Below are 21,804 nucleotides of genomic sequence, written 5' to 3' on the forward strand. Positions count from 1 at the left end.
AGATTGGAAAAGCATAAACCAGGGATTAGCCTGTGCAGTGCATGTGTATCAAGTTCCTACGGCTAAAACAAATGTTACAGTGCTTTTCTGCATTGTCCCAGTCAAAAAAAACAAAAAACTTAAGCTACAGGGAAAAAATGCAATTCTTCGTACTAAAAAAAGAAAACTGTCTCCACACTGTGGAACTATTTTCAGCTGAATGTTTTTCTATGTCCTCTGCACTCGGCTGCTTGCAGGGCTGTGGTGTTTTCTCGCAGAATATCAAGCTTGACATGTTGGGTCCTTTGAAACACATTTACTCATTTTAAGCCAAAAGGCGAATTGTGTCATATTGTGGCAACAGACTGTGAACTCTGCAGGCAGACACACACACACGCACACACACACACACACACGCACTGACACAATCTGAAGATAAAGGATCTGTTAACAGAGATTGAAGAAGAGCTGGAAAGCCATGTGATGTGTGAACTTCGATTAGAAGACGGAAAAAGAGGAGAGAGTGAAACAACAGCAGTTGCTTGACTGTAATGATAGAGGGTTAAAGGTCTGTCTATTACCTGCTTTGCCAACGGGCTGGTATATGTGCTGGTTTCCCGTCTGCACAAACAAACATAAACAACAAAATATTGGGTTAGAAATTGCACGGTCCAAAGCTTGACAGGAAATGAGAACCTCACAAGCAAAAACCACCAGCTGCTTCTGAAAAATTCAGGGAATCCAATTTAATTTTCATGTTACACGACATCAAGTCTCAATTTGTTCTTGTAAAACCAGTCAAGGAGCTGTTTCTGTTTCCAGTGGTGTGTGGTCGAGCACTGTGTTTCTAAGAAAGATATTCTGTCTGGCGACGCAGGGATGACAGAAATATGGGTTTCCTTTGTTAGTGCAACTCTTTGAAAACCAGAAACAAACCTCACAGAGCAGCTCTTTATCATTTGATGGTCGTGAGAATAAAACAATGCCACAAACTCTTCTGTGGTAGCAGACATATTTCATATTTACTCTGTTGCATTATTACTGCATCTCTGTTGTTTCCTCTGTGTGAGAAAACAGCACAGAGAGCTTCAAAAAGTCATGGTCTGACCACCACCAACACCCCAAAATACTCTACTACAGCATTTTACCCACACACACACACACAAAGACACACATTCACATACAAACGAAGGAGCTTTTCCCACCACAAACCACAGCCATTCAATGGGAGGAGGAGGACTAGCAGCGAGATGAATTACAGAGACAGAAATATCTGTCTTGCTTATGGTAACTTCTGTGACAAGCTCTGCTGGCAACAGGGACACAACGTACATCAACACGCAACTCAGAAATTGGCTCCTCGGAATTTAACGCTATGTAAAAGCTCAGATAAACAACATAGTTTAATGTCAGGATGAAGATGAATCACAGAATGGACTCCTATTTGAACTCTTTGAATAGAACCATTAGACGTAAGAGGCATTAACATCAGCATCTCACCATCAGTAGGTTTTTAAATAAAAATGTACACTGTGCAAATCATTTGTGTCATCTCTGCTGAATCTAAGATTGATGTGGTGAGCTCTCTGAAGTGGTCTCACACACACACACACACACACACACACACACACACACACACACACACACACACACACACACACACACACACACACACACACACACACACACACACACACACATTTTTTGTTTTTACTTATTCATGTGACTACTGCTGCAGATTATTTTCATTATCGATTAATCTGCTACTTGGTTCAACTATTAATCATTTGTGTGTGTTGGCACTCCCAACTCCCTAAAGCTCAAGGTGATGCTCCAGATTATCATTTTCTTGTCACTCAACAGTAAAAAAAAATTTAAGTAATTTCAAATTGACTTTTAATTGATCAATGAACCAGTTACTTCAGCTTTATATGAGAAATATTAACTTTTAGGAAAAATTATCATCCTATATGTTGCCATGGGGGGGGGGTGATAGAAGATTGGAAAAAGACCAAGCCCACAACTTTCTACGAGTCCACATTCACCATTTCCTCCTCTAATGGTGATTGTCACACTGTAACCTGTGCAATTAGAGAGAGCACAGTAAACTGCAGCAGGCTGAGGTACTTTGTGCACCAGTCAGATGAAGAGACGAGTCGGGCTTGTTATGGGAATCTATTGACCCCCTCACTGATGACCCCACCCCCCTCGCAGGTCACTTCCTGTCCATGGATCAATCCCCTCTGCTCTAATCAAAACAAACACATGCTTCGGCCAATCGCAGTGAGTCTGAGCAGAACGTGAACTTCCGTCTGCGTTTGTCTCTATCGGACATCCTCCTCGCTTAAAAAACAAGCAGCTCAGAAAAACAACTTCTATTTTTGAGATGTGCATGTGAAGCAGGAGGACACGTGATGGAGGTCAGGATTTTGACAGTGAAGATAAAGTTTGAGGGTGAAACAAAGTTCATCCAGGAAGAAAAGAAAACACCTCCCTTCACAACATATTTACTCATTTACAAATCTCAGAGATATCATCCTTTTAAGTGCATGAAGAGCACCAACTAACAATGATAGTTAAAGAAACAACAACTCACTGGAGGTTGGAGTCCACCATCCTCTCTGTCCAGACTCCCTCGAGAAGTTCTGGCGTCTGGTTTCTAAAACACACAAAAATAAGAAAGATTAAATTAGACGCCTCCGCATATCAACAGTATTTAGGTTCAGGGACTCAGGGCAGCAGTCGATCAATCGATTAGAGAGACAGATCAGGTTATTCAAAAATGATTGCTGTTGTTTTTTGCACTGAGCAGAAAATCCCATTGCTTTTCTGTAAATATCTTTACAGGCAGTGATGGATTTTGATTCCTGGGATGCTCTTCGAGACATTTACCCTTTTAAGGCATGCTGTGAGCTCATGTCCCATGCTGTTGTCAGAATGATGCATTGCATGGTGCAAACTCCATCAATAACCCGGTTGATTTACTGATTCATTAAAGATCTTTTACCATCGAATGACAACCACATGCAGCCAGTTTAGGAACACATGAAAATAAGTCACCATGACATCAGTAAATGAGTAACAGTTTGAAGACAAAGCAAGTGGGCAGACTCCTGCTCTCCAAATCAAAGTTTAATCTTACCAATGATTAAGTAGATGAGGAAATGAACCACAACAGTGAAGCTAACATGAAAAAGAAAATAATCCAAACACTCTTTCCCTGCATGAGACCTCCCAACAGGAACACACTGTTCAAAGCTGCAGGATAACAACATCCTCAACTTTCACCCGACTAACATTTCCAACTTTACAAGAACTTTTCAGATTGAAATTTAACCCCCAAAAAATAAAACCACATACACACGTCTACATATACAACTACCGTACATTCAAATAACCATATCAATCCACCACGCTCTCACACACAACCATCCTCGCCTACCAGTTTTCCAAGACAGGACTTGAAGACCAGCATTGCCACTGAGTTCATCAAAGTTCCCTGATGAATTGTTTGTGTCCAAGTTTGTTTTTGAGGTGTTGTGTCTGTGTTGTTGTCTTCTAGCCCTATTATATTTATCTTTTAGCTTCGTCTGCCTCTGGAACTGAGGGTTTTCCCTGTCTGAATTTGAGCCTTCACCCCGGTCTGTGCCAGCGGTTTCATCAAGACAAGAATTCAAATTCAACTCCGGCTTCCTGCCTCCACCACATTTATATCTGACTCTGACACACTGAGAGAGAGAGAGAGAGAGAGAGAGAGAGAGAGAGAGAGAGAGAGAGAGAGAGAGAGAGGGGGAAGGAGAGGAGAAGGGAGGGAGGAGGGATGGAACGTGCTGCCAACAGTCAGCCGTCAGTGCACGAGCATGTCTACACTTCTTTCCCAAAACCTTCATTTCTCCACCCTTTCTCTCCCCACCCTCCTCTTTTACTCGCCCCTCCCAAGTGACAGTGTTATAAAAACAACCAGCCTGCAACACACGCGCACATGCACGCACACGCGCACACGCACACGCACACACACACACCAAACTTTTCAGTAATCTTGTCTGATGTCAGTTAGTGGTTGTGGGTCAAATACAGACTGTTGAATGGGCTGTTAGATTCTCTAAGCCTATCATTAGCCTGGAATTCACATAGGCCACACCTGCCTACAAACTCTCTCTCTCTCTCTCACACACACACACACACGCACACACACACACACACACACAAAACTCAACACAATAAAATTCTTGAGCAAAAAACCCCAGACATCCTCAATCAGCATTCACAGAAATATGCATCCTACATGAAACGTTTCCTCCCTCCTCTCTCCCCCGCTCTTCTTGTCGAGGCTCCCTCCATCAAAACATTTAACATTTTCACACTTTATCAACGAAGCAGCAACAATTCAGAGTGAGTTTTACAAGAATAAGCCGCAGTGGCTGGTTGGCTGTGCCGAGCTCTGAAAAAGCTGAGCAGCAGTTGGCGCTACACTCCTGTGATAAGCAGCAGAGATGGCAATAGCAGGTGACTGTCGATTGATTATATTGATCAAAACTTTTAGCTAATGTAAAAAGTTCTAATCAATTATATTATTACTGCCACGACAGCTGGGAACCTTCATTAGCGCTGTTATTAGGAAATATAAAGCTAATATTACTTAAGAATTATTCCTGATTTGAGGTGGATTAAATGTATATATTTGTTATTTATTAGGACTAATAATAGTCATGTGATGAGTTGCAGAGAAACCTTCAACAAAATAACAAAAACACAACAACATGCATCTTGGAACTTAAAAAAAACTCAAGAACACAACTGACAAGTCAAAGATGGCAACTTATAGCTTTGCATTACAGTAAGGATAACACACTGTGTCATGCACAACAACATCACACACAGAGGAGACTGGACACCTGTTTCTCAGTATTCTTCTTCTCCGCAGTGAAATTGATTGTTCAGTAATGTTTAAGATAATTTGAGGAGGGAACTTTCCAGTTAAGTCAAATGTACTTGTTAGTATTAGTATGTGTATACTATAATTGTTAGTATTGTGTGTTGTTGTGTGTGATGCAAGTGTGTCTGTGTGTGTTTTGCACCGTGTGGTGTGTGTGTTACCAGCAGCATTTCCTCCTGTTCCAGCCACCTCTGATCCTCCTCCATCTGCTGTTGTTGTATCATCAGCTGTTCCTCCATTAACAGGCACTGCTGGCCTACACACTGCTGCATGTCTACTGCCCTGTCCTACACACAAGCACACAACACAAACAAACAAACGTGCAACAAAAGAAAACAAGGCGAAGCAACAGACATGCACACCAACACAGGGACACACAAATGAAGAGAGACATGCACAACCACAAACACACAGGACATGGAGACAGACAGACACATACACCAGACTGATGAGAGGCTGAAGGGAGGCAATCAACACACATACAAACTAAAAATAATGGTTGTATAATTTGTAATATTTTCATATATGGATTATAGGTTTTATCGCCTGAACTCATGATGCTACAGTTTTTTTCCCCTTCTCAATATTTTCTCACAGATCAGTGTCTTACGGCTACCAGGCAACAAATGCAATTCTTGCAAAATGGCAGATTTTGTTCAAAAGAGTCAACAAAGAATTTACTATAATGTAAAAAAGTAATAATATTTAACTTCTTAGAGCAGCAGATTACAGAAGTCTTGAAAATTCAAAACAAACATATGAAAAAAATAGTTTTCCAAGTACGATGATTTAGTCTCCTACCTCCATTGCAGAGCCCCACAGTGCCATGTCCTGTCCATGAGGCTGGGGAAGGAGTTGCGCGTGCGAGTGTGTGTGGACATGGTGGCGAGGGTGCGTGTGCGCGTGGTGCGTGTCCAGCATGGCTGCCTGTGGCGGGTACAGGGCGCTGGGCACGGAGGGAAGCGTGTGAGGGCCAGGGTACCCCGCCATCTGACAGGGACAGAGACAAATGTCTTTTATCAGTTCTCTTTGTTTTCATGACTGTAACTCAGAACACTTTGTATTACACCATATGAGTTGTAGTTCAGTAGCATGAGTTGTGGAGTTTGTTAACATACCTGGTAGTGTCCAGGATGCTGGGGACTGGGGTAAAAACCTTCACTTGAGCGAGGACTGGGGTAGCCTGGTCTACTCGGCTACAGAAAGAGATAGAGAGAACCAAAGAAAAGAGAGAGAGAGAGAGAGAGAGAGAAAGACAGAGGGAAGAAAAGCAGAGGAGGAGAGGTTGAGAAGGAAAAACAAAAACAAATTTAAAATGCTTGTTGATTGTTTTTCCAGACTGAACGGTGGAGGACGGGACACCGGGACATTCAGACAATCAACACACAAACCTCCAGGTGCTGTTTGTGTGGCTGGGTTAGCTGTCAATCAAAAGGGACTACCCACTGGGCTGCAAGTCCAGCAAGCTGTTAGTTGAACTGGCATGAACAACTGTCCCTACGCTAAACATCAACATCCATGGGTCACCGGTGCAAACTATGTTATATTCCTGGATAACAAGTTCCTGGGAAATCGGATTAGATGTGATGCAGGGTTGTAAACAGTGTGTTATGAGGTTCACCAAAAAACACTATTTTCAGTACATTTGTTTCTCATTAGGATATAAAAAATATATACTGCTGCTAACCAGGCATAATGGGATGTAAAACATTTCCTATCAGGATAACAATTGGGATTTCTCCTGCTAAAAAGACGTTTGCATTGTAAGACAATGTAATGCAAAAGGATTAGGGTTTAATAGAGGACAGAGTATAGATTATATTGTATTATTTCCTACTCCTTTGGTTAACACTTGTAGCTGAAAACAGAAGTCCTTGGTGAACCCGCAGCCTTGTTTCTTTTCTTGGTTTCAGGTGATTTGTCGAGATGAAGCTGTTAGAAGCTGATGAACAGTTTCCCCTCTTCTCTTTAAATGACCCGGGGATATGTTTCTCTTAATGATTCAAACTGCTCTCACACAGAGCCAGTGTCTACAGCACAATATTACAGTAACTTCTACCTTCCACAGTCTCTCATAGTAGCTTTCTCTGGACCACACCTCCGACAGCAAGACAGAAACACAGACACACGGGGAGGAAAGGAGGCAGACAGCAAAGAAAGACAGGGAGGGATGACAAGGAAAGAAAAAAAGGGGAAGGACAAAGAGAAGCAGACAAGACAAAGAAACTCAAGACGAGACAAAAGGGAGCTGCAACACTTTCAGACAGAGTCAGACCAACATAGGGCATGTTTGTGGACATGCTCACACATGGAAGGACACACTGTTCTTACACAAGAGGAAAATTAGATCCTAAAAAGTTTCAATCTGCTCCAGACTCACAGCCCTGTCACAGTGAGTCCATGTCAAGAGAGGTTTCCCTGGGAATACCCAGTTTAAAGATAGTAAGATAAACACAGGGACGACAGACAGACAGGCGGGAGGTTAATCAGACGGGACTGACACACAGACACTTGTTTCTATCTGGAGACGTATGGATGAATACTTATAAGACAGGATTAATGACCAAATAATTCTGCCATTGATTCAATTCTACAACTGCAGATGTTCCAATGCACACTATCTGCTGGCAAAAATACAATTATACACATAAGCTACCAGATGAACCGTTGGGGGGGTCACCGTGTGGAGAGTCTGCAACTTGTCGAAAGTAAATGTGCAAAATAGTTTGTTTACCAGAACAGGGTTTCTGCAGGTTTCAACAAGTTTAATTTAAGACGTTCTAAAACCTTTTTTTAGACGATAATGAATAAATAGGAGACACTTTCATATAATTGAAGCTAAGGTGAACTAAGCCTGGTAGAGAATAACACTTGATAGGCTACATTATCTTGCAAACTACAGACAGAGGCAGTAAGTATGTGTTTTCCACAGCCAAGCTGAGTGTACTGATATATTCTGACAAAGATGTTGGTCGACTCAGTTATCAGTTAGCCTAAAATTCAGATTATTAAGTTTTATACCTTTTTAGGCTTTTTAAGACCCTGCAGAAACCCTGTATAATCTGTCTCCATGAGGTACTTTGCATCTAATAACACTTATGTCTATGTGTTGCCAGAAAATACTGTTTTTAAATATGTCATCACCTCGAAGCATTTAAACTGATTGTATAAATCAAAAACTCAAAATTTCAGGGCAGCCCACGCAGTCATTGGAATTCTTGTTAAATTAATCTGTTGTCGTGAGGCGCATACCCGTTACTAGCACATCGCCCAATGGCATAACTCAATGAAGAATTTTAGGAATGTTGAGTGGCGAGGTGTAATTAAGATTTTCTTTTTGCCTCATGTATCTCTGGGGTACGATTCATCGCCTCCTCCACAGAAACACATCTATCACCATTACAAGGGTCACAGTGCTGCACAAACATACACCAGCAGCTCTGGAACAGGGACGACTCGCAGTCACTTATCACAGAGATGGTTTTTTTTCAGTAATTTACCTTTCAACCCATCCTTCAGTTGTCTTATACAACTTGATTTAATTTTTGTTTACAAGTTTCAATCTCTCGTTTCTCACTGGTACCAATATCTCTGATAGCAGCAGCATTTCAGATTTTTACAAGAAACCTCTCAGGGTAGGTTACTGCTGCAGTTACGAGGGCAGACTGAACTTTCACCCTAAAACCGAGTCACCGACAAAATCAAGCTCATGTGTTCATCGAGTGTTAGCACCCAACAGCTGGGTCAAGGGGAAAGAGAGCCTACCCTGTGTAAACACGCTCACGTAGAGACTATTCATAGAAACAAACAAAAGCTTCATGCATTCTTCTGAGCTCCAGGTGTGTATAAAAATAACGTGGCAGAATTCAATACAAAAGGCAGATCCTTAGTATGACAGAGGTTTAAAGTCTTTCCTCTTGGACATGAATGGGACCAGGAGGTGGCGAGTTGCTGCATTGCAGCCTAAGTTCTGGACTTTGGGTTCCACCTGGTGTAAAAAAAGATGTTAACATCCATTTTGAGCTGATTCCTTGTCATTAAAACACCAGTGATGTTTAGCTGACCACTAGAGGTTTTTTTGTCAATATTGTGACTGTTCTTTTCTGCTTATCCATGAAATACAGCATTTAGGCTCCAAGTGTGTGAGGTGAGTCAGAGTTGGAATTAGGGTTTTGCACAGGCATCCGGCACAGGCTAGAAATAGGCTACAATAATCCCAGGACACATCAACACAAGGCCTGACATAGACAAACAGCAATACATGTAACCACATTCAATCACAGCTGAGGACGTTCTGACCGCACGTCCTTCACGTTGTAAAGCACATGCCACCAGGATAAGCACAAACATGCTGAATGCAGTTACTGGCATCGACATCACTGCACTTAGTTCTAATCGATGACTCACAGCCTTAACTGAGTTCAGTCAGAGGTGGTGACGATTAAAGTTGTACGTCAAAAATGTTTGCAACATTTTGGTTGTGGCTTTTTTGGGGGTTGGTACTGTGCCTTCAGTCGAAAACTGTTCAGTCGAAAAAAGGTTTCAGTTCCTCCGAAACGAAGCCTTTACCACAATCAAAATCATGTAATTTTCTTTTGAAATCCCCCTGGACATTTTGCAGAAGCTCCACTACCAAGAATGTTGCAACCTTCTTTGATGCGGACACACACAGGTTTGTTTCAGTTATTAAAAACAGACATTGTGCAGAGTAGCGTAACACCACCTGCCTTCAGAGATATGGACATGGGTCTTTCAGAGCAGGGGATGGAAAATGGCATGTGGGCAGTTACAGCGGGACTTGGTTTTCTACTGGGTGGATGAAGGTTAGTGGAGGGTAGAGTATAGGGAGTGAGGGGAGCAGCGGAGACCAGCGGGGGCCTCCCACATGACTGCACCGCATGGTGTTGGGCCTGGGGGTCAGAGTCAGGTTGGAGTGAGGTTCTGGGATTAGTTTGGCAGCCGTGGTGAAAGCTGGGTGGCAGCGGGGTTTTAAGATTAGAGTTTGACTTGGGATGGTTGTTTTGGAGGGTGAGGGGACAAACATCTGACAACCTGCGGGGCAGAGAGTTAATGTTAGGACTGGAGAGGGAGAGGAGCGGAGAGAAGTTCCTGGGATGGGAGTGGGAGATGTTTGACGCTGGCTGAGACGAACCGAGCAGGTGGCTGTTAGAAGAGGGATTTATCTTGTGGGGGCAGCTGCCGTTGGACATGCTCTCTGAATTTGCGCGAGGTAGAGAACAGTGGTTTGTTTGAAACTGTTGCAACGAGCTCGGACAAGCTTTGGATTCGGGATTCAATCTAGTGTGGTGTGGAGAGAAAGAGCGATTGTACTGAGTGGTGTTTTGAAGGGGAGCCGGTATAAACTGTGGATTAGGAGAAGAGGAAAAGTGATGGGGAAATTGCAAAGAGGAGGGGTAGAGTGGAGGAGCGGGTGAGTGAGAGGAGGCGTAGGTAGATAAAGAATCAGGGTTTCCATGGTAAAGGGAAAGCTGGGAGGCAAAGTGCTGGTTTTGATGGCAATGGTGGTGAGAAGAAGGAGCAGAAAGACAATCCAGACTGAAGGTCGGCTGCAGGGAGGGACGACGGCTGGGCTGCGTACAGAAAGACAAAAGTAGAGGAGGGGGGAATGGAAATAAAAAAGTATCATAGAGGTAAGAGTTGACAGGTGAGAGAGACAGGGAGGGACAGACACAAAATGTGCACGACTATAACCAAAGCCATACAGACTGAGATGAAAAATAAAAGTAAAAGATCCTGAACAACATTTAAATTTGTACTTATCGTCAAATTAATTAAAACATAGTGGAAACAAAGTTGAGTTTTGGGCAACTGCATCAATGACATCTTAAAAAAAATCGAATCTCTTAATCTCAAAAGCTACTGTTCAGCACATATGGCTTTAGTTGTAACCAAAAGAAACAGGTAACAGATGCGAACAGCAGGGGTCGTGGGGGGCAGTGAGTGTGGGTGAAGCAGCCAGCAGCTGGGGCAACAAGCTGTGAGGTGTGGGATGGTACTAGTGGAGGAGGAAGGGGTGGGGGTGGGGTTTACGGTCTTAGTAAAAAAAGAATTTAAAAATGATTGTCACATTTGTAAAAATGTGATTATAAAAGATGTCCACCTTGTTGAGAGGTTTTAAGGGAGCAAGTTACAAACAGGTCTTGTTCTTGATGTTTGATCATTTAAAAATTGCAGCATCACAACAAAAATATTCACTTGTCACATTTTGATTTCTCCAGAGTCTCGTCTGTGTGTGTGAGAATACAGCAGGAAAATGTCGGGAGAATTCACAGCAAGCCAGAGGGCGTGTTCATAAAGCTTCTAACACATGAAGGAGACAAAACTGAGAAAAAAACAAGAAGAATACAAATTTCTCTGGGGAAAAGGTGCCATACAGAAAGAAAATAAGATTAATTCGATTTCGGCAATCAGAGCCGTTGCCGGTGTTGATGCTCTGTAAACAAAAAACATAATGTCTGTTGGAAAATGTATACACATCGTCCTGCTCACTGTATCCTCCACTGATGTTTCTGTTGTTGTGAACATGTCTGACCCCGGACAGTCTCCTGCTTGCCTTCATATGGGAAAGGCAAACTCCGGAAAATGTCCGAACACAATTGTCCGGACATTTTCCTGAGATCATGTCTAAAAACCGCTATGGTGAGAAAAACCCACTAGAATCATGACTTCAACATTGACTGAACTAAGGATGTCACCAGGGTCCAGCAGAATCCTAAATATACACGATGGCCACTTAAAATCAAAGTGTAATGCAGCAAACTCCACATGAAACCATATCTGAGCATCAAAAACTAAAGAATGCGAGACAGACTTTTTTTATTCCTGCAAACGGACAAAACAAACACAAATAGACACAGAGATACAAACTTGTGTGATGTATGTGTTACCTTTGGTGGTGCTTCCTCAGACCCTCCCGAGTCCCAAGACACAGTGACTTGTCTCCTCATCTCCATCCTGTTCCTCTCCTTCTGCTGGAGCTTCTCCTCCTCTAGGATAGTGCTGCAAATCAAGGTAAAAGAGGCTGTGAGACAAACAGGGTGCTGGTATGTTTGGTTTTTGTTCTGCGGAATTGTCGAGTATTTTACTCCGGCACTGGAGAGAGGCAAAGCGAAGGCTTGCATATAATAAATAAATAGGAAGGGTTGTCTCTGCCACAATCTCCATTACTAATGCAACAGTGAAGACATGACATTAAACACTATGGGCTGTTATTATTACACACCAAGCAGTGGTACACCATCTGCTGCTATAATGTGAATAAGCACTGAGATAAACCAGCTGAATTAGAATGTCTACAATATCCTGATATTAGAACATCTGCGAAATGTCCCTACAGTGTGGCTGTACTTGTTTTATAACATACTGTAAGACAGTATAATACCACTCAAAAATATGAGGTACACACTAGAGTGCGACTCTATATTTTGTATAAACACAACCCAGCCAGAGAGAAAACTAACCAAGCCTGACCCGAACCTGCAGGCATTCTTTTTTTTGTGTCCGAACCTGAGCCTGACGTGTGACAGAATCCAAAAGTGAATATCATTTCACCAATTCGACTCGTCAGGTTCCAATGGGTTCAGATGGGTTCCAAACAGTCCTGACTGGCTGAGGTCAGGTATCCACATGTGAGGGTCTTCCCAAACAGAATAACAAAATGTGTTTTTCTATCTGCCGTTGCAGAGATAAAAGTTTCATGACACACAAACTGATGCATTCACTCGTACACAATGCCAAAACACAAAAAACAAATTCCATTTTGTTATGAAATGTCTTATTGCTCAGTCTCTTTCCACCACAATAGTCCATCTCTGAAAACCCATAATTCCCACCAGTGTTCAGATACAGTGAATTCTGCCAGCTACAGTAATAGATACAATTCAACAGCTGTGTCAGCAGCTTTGGCTTCAGATGCTTTATGAACAACACTTTGAATCTCTCCTCTTCGCAGTGGTGCTGAGATGGCCACTGTTGTATCGAGACATTTAGTTTAATTTCAACATTTACATCTTGAAAACAACTGAACTGGTCAAAGTAAACATTTCTGATTTTACTCTTCATTGTAAATTTACAGTAAGTACTGACATCATCTTTTTGCTGTGTCAGATAAAACTCTGACAACAACTACAACAGTAAATCTTTGGGTGATATTGCTTAAGAAATTAGCAAATTAAACTAAATCACTTGCAAACTAAGCAACGTCCCACAACTCAAACAAAGCATTTTTAGGACTCACGTAGCCAAAGATACTCAATTGAATTTACCTACTTAAATTACTCACACTGCCCTGTTCCCTGAGGAAAATGGCTGCTAAACCAAAACCAGACTCCCAGAGGAACGAGCTGCTGCTCAAGAGTCGACGCTTCCACAAAACAGAAAAACTGAGTAGTCTCACACACACACACAAACATGTACACACGCACACACATAGCTCTCCTTTCCTCAACAAGGGTTAAAGCTATTTCTAGTAACATCATTATCCTCCTGTTCTGTTGTCCCCTGCTGTGTGTGTGTGTGTGTGTCCTTGCACCTGTCCTGGTCAGTCTCTCGTCACGTTTTGTCCTTTTCCATCACAACACAAATATTTTAAGGATAATATTTTTACACTGAAATAACCCTGACCCAATCCATAATATTTCAATAATTTACTCAGCCAGCTAAAAAATAAAATCATAAAACAAATTATATCTTATATTATACACAAATCATAACAATCCCCCGTATTTAATTTCAAGCTTAAATTATTAGGTTAGAAACACAATTTTAAACTTTCATTATAGTTTTAAAATATTTCCCTATACCTTGTGAAAAAAAAATCCTGTAATTGTGTTTCTCATTTCTTCTTCTTTTCTAATCAAAATCATACTAACCCTGTGAATTAAACATAAACACAATAGCAGCATTAAATCTAACAATGGTTTGTACCTGCGTGTAAAGGCCATGGCCTTGTTTGAAAAAGCAATTACAAACCAGTCCAAATGGGATCAGTCCTCGATGAATCTGCCTCGGAGATTAACAGTAAATGACACAATGTGTATGTATGCATGTGTGATGATGATGACAACACCAGCACCTAGCAACATTAACACTAACTGTCTCCTCCCCCATCTACACTACGACACAACCTGGAATAACACGGCCTGCTTGGTTTATTGACTCAGGCTGAGGCTGACTGCACAATCTTGGGCTTTTCAGCTCCACCCTGCTTCACTCTCACGTACTCCTCACCTGTTAGCTGCCCGCTACAACCGCTACCGGCGACCACTGAGCAGTGAAATGAGATGGAAACTAGCTGCTGGCTTCTCTCACCCCTTCTCTCTTGCATTTAAAAAAAGGGATGCAACATTTGAACGATACATTAGCTGATATGAATTCAATTATTAATTTGTTTTGCATGTCAAAGTGTAGCAGTCTATACAGCCAAACAGAGGCCGGCTTTAAATCAGACTGAAAATCATGCAATTAGGCATCCACCCTGCTGAAGTGCTCTTATGCAAGACATTGACTTGTTAATCAATTATTCTTGTTAAAAGATAAATGATTCCCTCTTTGTTTGAACAACTCACTGCAGCAGTAAGGAAACATTATCTGTAAAAACACTTGAATTATTCATTGAACCCTTTTGTCATTATTGGTGACATGTAAATTAGCACTTATGGTTGATGGTGATGTATCGCTTAGCAACCTGTATTGGTAACAATCAAAGAAACCAGTAACTGTTTCAATGTACATATGGGTATGTGAATATTATTTTAAGACTGTATTGATTAAAAACAAAAGACCCACTCTTTAAGTAGAACGCATGCCTCTCTGTAGAGGGTAGGCGAGCAATCAACTATGAGTTTTGTTGCAGATACATACGACATGGCTCCTCAAAAACAGCTCTGGCACTGGCATCCACTGAATGCAGCGCACTCGTCCACACAAATAAACCATTAATTTTACTAGAGGCTAATAAAGTTTAGAAAATCCTTAATGAGACAGAAGTGACCATACTTTACCTTAAAAAAAAAAAAGGCCTGTCCGAGAGCACAGCAATATTTCCAGTCGAGCCCTTTTAGAAGAACATCCTCTTAGCCGCTAGAATGCTGATGATGGGCCAGCAGCACTCAGCACTAATACTCCATATGAATAACTGGGTCCCAGCAACACTCAACACAGATAAAACCTACTCCTCTTGGCAGGACGATGCAATTATTTACTTCACTAACTGCAATACATCACCACGCAGACTTCACTATGAGGCTAATAAGATCTGAGGATTGGAAACCTTGGTCAGCGAGCTTTGACCATGGAAGTACAGCGCTAAACTAGTTCTGCTCGTCTTTTTCCTTCCTTCTTACATTCTCTCTCTCTCTCCCTCTCTGTTGGAAAGCTGTAGCTCCTGGCAGCTGCCCACTGTGTAAACACACACACACACACACACACACACACATACACACACACATGTTGGTCTGCCGTCTAGGAAAACTGCATTAGTAGCTGAGAGCTGCATATTTGGCAGGAGAGACCTATAATTGATATTATGATATATAAGCCAGCCAGACCCAAAGTACACCAAACTGCAGAACCTTATATGGCATGAGTTTCCCTATTAATAACCAGTGACCACAGTGGACATGGTCAATATTGACTTGGTTTCCAAGACACTGGATGGGGCACATGAGGGGTTCCTCGCTATTTCTTCATGCCAAGGCTTCATAGTCAATTACAATAGAATAAATGTCAGCTTAGCACCCAAACGCAGTTCCCATGTGCTTTTCCACACTGGGTTTTCAGCCCATTAAAACATACGACCGCAAACATACTGTACATGTGTCAGATGAGTGGACCTCCGTGATTTGGAGGCCTCTAACTCTTCTGGAACCAAAGAAAGAAAGTGAGACGCAGGAGGACACAGGGGAAAAGGTGAAAGAGTTCAGGATTCAAAAGACAAGCGATGGAGTAGAAGAGAGTTAGCAGTAGAGGAGCAGAATTAGGGGGTGAGAGAGAGAGAGAGAGAGAGGGGAAAGCTGACCTCGAGAAAATTGGAAGAGGTATAGTGGTGGAATTTAAGGTGTGAGTCATGCTGGTTTTAAGCGAACTCGTAAAACCACGGGAGGTAAATATGCACTTTTTATTTTCCCGTTTCTGTGAGCGTAAGAGAGAGAGAACAAGGCGGAGAGAGAATGTGCATGTTGAAGGAAACAATGATGGCATCTTGCTGTGCTCCTGAAAACTGCGTTTTTCTACTGGTGTATGTGAGTGTGTGTGTAGAAAACTGCTTCAAGCTTTAGCTCTAATGATGTGAACTAATCTACAACTTTACATGCAGTAAATTATATCTAGTTTTCTCCTGGTTAATTAAGTTTTGAATGATAAGCAATCGCACTGCATGAAAACATTCATTTCAACTCTTCATGATATCCTGTAAGTTAGTATATACATAATACATCATCTTTTGAGGTTGATGCACATACAGTATAATGCAAAACTCTTTTACTAGCACACAAAGTTTGATGTACAACTCATGTAAAACCTCTTTCACGATTCAGTGTAATGAGCCGTTGACCAGTTGCGCTTTTACAGCAGCAGTCTAAAACTCACACTCTAGTTCTTTCATCGCCACCACTCCTGCTATTATAATCTATTTCACCATCATAGATAGTGAGGAAACATCACTTCCCAAACACTACAGGTCTGTGCATGCCTGAATGATTAAGAATTGTTGTATCATGGTGGCTGAGGAAAGCTCTACCCCTCCTGTACACCTTCTTATCCTGTACACTGTATAACAATAAAAAAGAGAAAATGTCAATGGGCCTCATTGTAAAAAGAAATATGTTCCACTCTTGTTTTACTATGTCTTCGAGACATTTGAGTATTACTTTACTTATTTTAGTTGAGCTGGTGGTGAGAAGGGGGATCCCTTAATCTCTGTTCTAACAGGAATCCTGTTTCTGTGACACAAGGGCAGATTGAATGGTCTTATCAAGCATCACCATGCAGGAACAGATCTTACACAGCAACATTTAGTTCGTTGGTGTTCCTCTTTTTGTGCATGGGTGTTGTGGAAAATTATAATCAGAGTGCTGGTTATGTTACCCTGGCAGTAAGGATCCTATGATTAGCATTAATTATAATCACATACTGTAGCCTTTCACTAGCAAGACATAAATCACAAGCCAGTTTTATGGAGTTAATGACTTTCTTTTAATAAATGATTTATTGTCTCGTCTAGTTTCATTACATGACTAATGAATAGGTTGGTTTGTTCCTGTTGAATGGAAATATCATAGTGACGCATTATTCTGGGGCTTACGCAGCAGGTCTACCTACAGCGTTGTCTAGCTCCTACTTATCTGATTGCAACATGCCCGGGACTCTTGAAAGATAAGATGCCTGCAAATCTGTCTCCAGGCAAAGCTGCTGACAAGACAGTGATGTATCATTTAAGGAAGCAAGGCATGTTTCATTTAATCCATCTCTGTCATCATCAAATTTGTGTTACTATGCCAACAGTAATGCCATTAGACCAAACTGGAGTTACAGAGCAGTCTTTTAAAGGTTCAGTGTGTAGAATTTAGTGACATCTAGTGGTGAAGTTGCATGTTACAGCTGAACACCCCTCAACTGACCCTCCCCTTTCAAACATGACAGAGAACCTGTGGTAGCCTTCAGTTGTCATAAAAACAGACTGAAATATCATCTGCTTCTGTTATACCCATCTTTAACGGTTCACTCTGGCCTGGTGTCAAACCAGCAAACACCCACAAAGACACAACAAAGACATTTCTTGAATTTAAAAAGGTGTAGAATCTGCTGTCGCTCTGTCTGCTCTACCTATGTCACATCAATACAGACTGACAGTGACACCTGCTGTTAGAGAGGTGCTAGAAAATTGTTTCAAATCGAGTCAAATCTCCAATCTCATAAAAGACTCAAAGTAAATTTCTTTATCTCTAACTGCATAATACATTTACTGCAAAATCGAGAAAGGCTGCATTAGAGAGTTTATTTATTGAGAGGCTGTCTAAGTAAAGGCAATCATTTAGAAATGTTCAGTTTATGAGTAAATGTAATTAAACTAATGTGGTAAATGCACCAAGTGGATCTTTTCTCCCACAAGTCAAATTGATCTTTGTGCTACTTTCACTCGATGTATTCGTACCAAAGCCAAGACGTTAAAAAAAAGAGACGCACAAACATATTTAGTACCTGAGTTGTGTTTTGAGTTCAGTGAAGCGCGGCCTCTTGCTCGGATCATAAGACCAGCACTTTGTCATCAAGCTGTACAGAGTAGGAGGGCACTGAGGGGGCATCGCCAGCCGCTCGCCGTTCTCTATCCTGCCAATGACGTCGTTGTTCTTCACACCCTGGAAAGGCTTTATGCCGTACATTAGAATCTCCCACATACAGACGCCTACGGAAAGACAGAAAAACATAACAATAATAATGAAACCACCTATTGAAGCAGAAACAGGTGATGAAGTGAAAACATATTGTTACAGGACAAAACGGACACAGAAAGAAAGCAACGAGGGCTTTAACTCACCAAACATCCAGACGTCGCTGGCTGTGGTAAAGCGTCTGAAGTTAATAGATTCTGGAGCCATCCATTTAATGGGCAGTTTACCTTTAGATGCTGGAAAACAGGATTCAGAAGAACTTTGTTACACGGATCAGTTCAGGTCATATGATTCCACTTAGAGTGTGCTTGTATGGGTAACCTGTGTCTATGGAGGTATTACTGTTACCTTTGTAATAAGAGCTATCTTCCATGTATCGCGACAGACCAAAGTCTCCCAGCTTCACACAGTCGACTGTAGACACCAACACGTTCCGGGCTGCAATGTCCCTAAAGACGACAGAACCAGTGTTAGAGGAAGTAATATACATTTTTGAGAAGGACAGAAATTGTACAGCTCCTACCAATAGGTGGCAACACCTGCCTTGGGTTATTTGCTATAAAACAAGAATTTCACATCCAACTACTTTATTTCATTATAAATTACTATTTGGAAACAATAATCTGTCAATAATTTGGTCAGATCAACCATAAACAAAAAACTGACAACTACAACTTGCCCCAATGCTTGTATTTGCAACAACCATTTTATGATGTTTTAACATTCTGGTGTTCTGTGGTTTCTTATCTACCTGTGTACAAAGCGTTTACTCTCCAGATAGGCCAGTGCTGTGCTGAGCTGGTGGGAGTAAAGGATGAGAGTGGCCAGGTCTAAACTGTACTTCCTCACCTGGAGAAATGAGCGCAACTATAGAGAACAGAGAGAGAGAGAAATAAAATGTTAGGAGAGAGTAACAGCTATTTAAAACACACAAAGAGACTGGAGAGATAAAGCATGAAACAAACAAGCAGTGAATAGAGACTTAATGAGTGAGACAAAGAGAAACTGAGATCGAGTGGTAGGAGAGAGAGACACTGTGTGAAAACAATAACAGCCAATTAAACACTTCAATAAACAAACTGAGCCACAGCTACAAAGAAAAAGAAACATCTGAGGAGAAATTAGTGGGAAAATGACAACAAATTTCAATAATACCTAAATATAAAAATGTTGCTTTTCTGCTGGATTTTTGTCTTCACAGATTCAGAGAAAAATGTGAGGGAAAATCGAAGATGAGCTACTGGTTATGTACCATAGACAATCCTACTCATTTAAAAAGCTAAAAGGTTAAATTGCAGATCATATTAAATAAATATATAATATAATACAGTAAATAAATATATATTTTTAACAATTATTGAATAAAAACATGCTCTATGTTTTATGTAAGCCTACAGACCAATTAAATACAAGATAGATACTTCTACGAAATCATATTAGTCTCCTACCTCTCCGAGTGTACAGAGCTCCATGATGATCCAAACTGGATTTTCTGTGATGACTCCCATCAGCTTCACAATGTTCGGATGATCAAACTGACGCATGGTCACTGCAGGAAGGAGGCGAAGGTCAGTTCACAACTTTAGACTAGAGAATCTATTCTGCAAACTGATGCTGAGGATGAGTAACTACTCGAAGGCAACGTGACAAATGCATCCACATGAGGAACTTACGTGCTTCTTGGAGAAACTTTTCCCTGACGCTGTCTGAGGTTGAGTTCTTACACGTCTTCACTGCCACAGAAAGAGCCGGGTTCTCCTGCAAGACACGTATATGCCAAACAAAACATTATTAGCATCACGACAGAAACATCTTTATTCAGCATATTCACCGTCTGCTCATAGCTCAATAGAAAATAAGAAACTCAAAATTTAAGATCTTATGTGGCCAAAAAATTACCTTTGACCTTTAAATAGTGGCCTATTAAAATATACTAAGATTAGCATATTCCTTTTGTTCGCCTATAGAAATCAAAAGATAACAGTTGTAATATATAATGGAGTGGTGAGCCCATCCCTTCATTTTTATTACAACCATATGTGATGTTAGTGTGATTCAAATTTAATTTTGGCTTAGACTTTAAAAGGGAGAGTGAAATTTGATGTATTTATTAGATTTTTTTAATCTAAATGAATAGCTACTGATATCAAAAGCTATTTTACTGTCTTCAACACAATAAGTGGTGGCCCTCTATGCAAGAACGATGACAAATTGTTTAACAGACTATGAGACAGAGAACATGAGACCACTGTACATACCGGGCTGATGTAGACTCCCTGGTGGACGTCTCCAAACTGACCTTCACCTATGCAGCGTCCCAGCTCAATACGATCCCGCTGAATCTCATAGTCCCGTGCTAGATAGACAATGAAGACGAACATGAATGCACACAGATACAGACGCACAATGAGAACAAACAGAGAACACCTTCATATTAAACACACACGTTCACTTTTCAGTCAGGCATCTACCAAGCTTGTCAGAGTGATTCACACTGTGCAGGTTTGTTCTGTTCTCCCAGAGACTTATTCTGGGAATTATCAGAATTATTATTATTTTTTATTTTTTTAAAGATGCTCCTTTCTGAACATTTCAGACCTGACAACACAGTGAGGAACAAATTCCTTAATTTCATGTGTACGTGAACATTTTGTATAATTTTGTATCATAAAACTATCTCAAGTTTTGGGGTGAATCATAATAATCTACCTCTCGACTCTGACAATCTTGGCTTCACAGCAATCTGCATGGCTCAGTGTCAACAGCATGCAACAAGATCATCAAACCACAGCCAGACATGCCAAGTAACAGACAAACAACAGCCAGTAACACCAAATGTATATATGAACATGAACGTCAATAGTAATTCAAATGTAATACGGATAAAGTCAGGTTGATTGTATAGGGGTGAAAGATAACTGGAGATAATGATGAAATCTCACAGGCTGTAATGGGACAGATTTTTACATTTGCTTGGTCCAAAAGCAAATTTGTTACTGTAGTCAGTCAATTTTTGTAACTGAAATCTTGATATCTCAATTGTGTGAGATATTGGCTGTTGAGAGGCTGGTGGTTTGCTCTGCCTGTGAGGTACGACACTGTTGACCTGACTTTGTCCATGTAATCAACATATGAATAAACCATACATGTCAGTTTACATTTAGAAAACCTCATGTTTCTCTTTTAGAATGACCACTGTTGTAAAATGTCCAGCACATGTGTAAATTTAGAGGCAATGATCTCAATAAGATCTCTGGTACTAAATTTGGAAATGGGCAGAAACATAGAGTGACAAAAACAGTGGGCCGGGATTAAAGCTCAGCCTCTAAATGTCACCGTTGTAACCTGATGTTTAAAAAGTCAAACACTAGAGTTAAACTATAATTAAAGGAAGGAGTGAGACTACCTTGTTTGTCAAGTGGATGTGTGTTTCTATTTGAACCCTTTATTTCACTGCACTTCCTCCTTCAGGCTAAATTT

General features: G+C 41.1%; 1 protein-coding gene across 20 annotated transcripts in view; it reads right to left on the minus strand.

Moving 5' to 3' along the window:
• LOC117777069 (focal adhesion kinase 1-like) overlaps positions 1-21,804 on the minus strand; it is a 60,445-nt gene that overhangs the window by 5,718 nt on the left and 32,923 nt on the right. For 9 of the 20 annotated variants that reach the window (XM_034611578.1, XM_034611576.1, XM_034611577.1 and 6 more), the window contains 14 exons: positions 20,583-20,680; positions 19,998-20,082; positions 19,773-19,873; positions 19,076-19,191; positions 18,673-18,773; positions 18,471-18,560; positions 18,134-18,338; positions 11,824-11,935; positions 9,643-10,506; positions 6,034-6,111; positions 5,717-5,905; positions 5,077-5,202; positions 2,576-2,638; positions 561-600 (listed from right to left, as the gene is read on the minus strand). In XM_034611578.1, coding sequence (XP_034467469.1) covers positions 561-600; positions 2,576-2,638; positions 5,077-5,202; positions 5,717-5,905; positions 6,034-6,111; positions 9,643-10,506; positions 11,824-11,935; positions 18,134-18,338; positions 18,471-18,560; positions 18,673-18,773; positions 19,076-19,191; positions 19,773-19,873; positions 19,998-20,082; positions 20,583-20,680 — 2,268 coding nt within the window. Of the gene's footprint in view, positions 1-560; positions 601-2,575; positions 2,639-5,076; positions 5,203-5,716; positions 5,906-6,033; positions 6,112-9,642; positions 10,507-11,823; positions 11,936-14,937; positions 15,290-18,133; positions 18,339-18,470; positions 18,561-18,672; positions 18,774-19,075; positions 19,192-19,772; positions 19,874-19,997; positions 20,083-20,582; positions 20,681-21,804 lie in introns of those variants that run through there. The other 11 variants (XM_034611585.1, XM_034611581.1, XM_034611588.1 and 8 more) reach the window with 4 other exon arrangements.

Source organism: Hippoglossus hippoglossus, chromosome 16 (genome assembly GCF_009819705.1).
Source record: "Hippoglossus hippoglossus isolate fHipHip1 chromosome 16, fHipHip1.pri, whole genome shotgun sequence".
Lineage (NCBI taxonomy): Eukaryota > Metazoa > Chordata > Actinopteri > Pleuronectiformes > Pleuronectidae > Hippoglossus > Hippoglossus hippoglossus.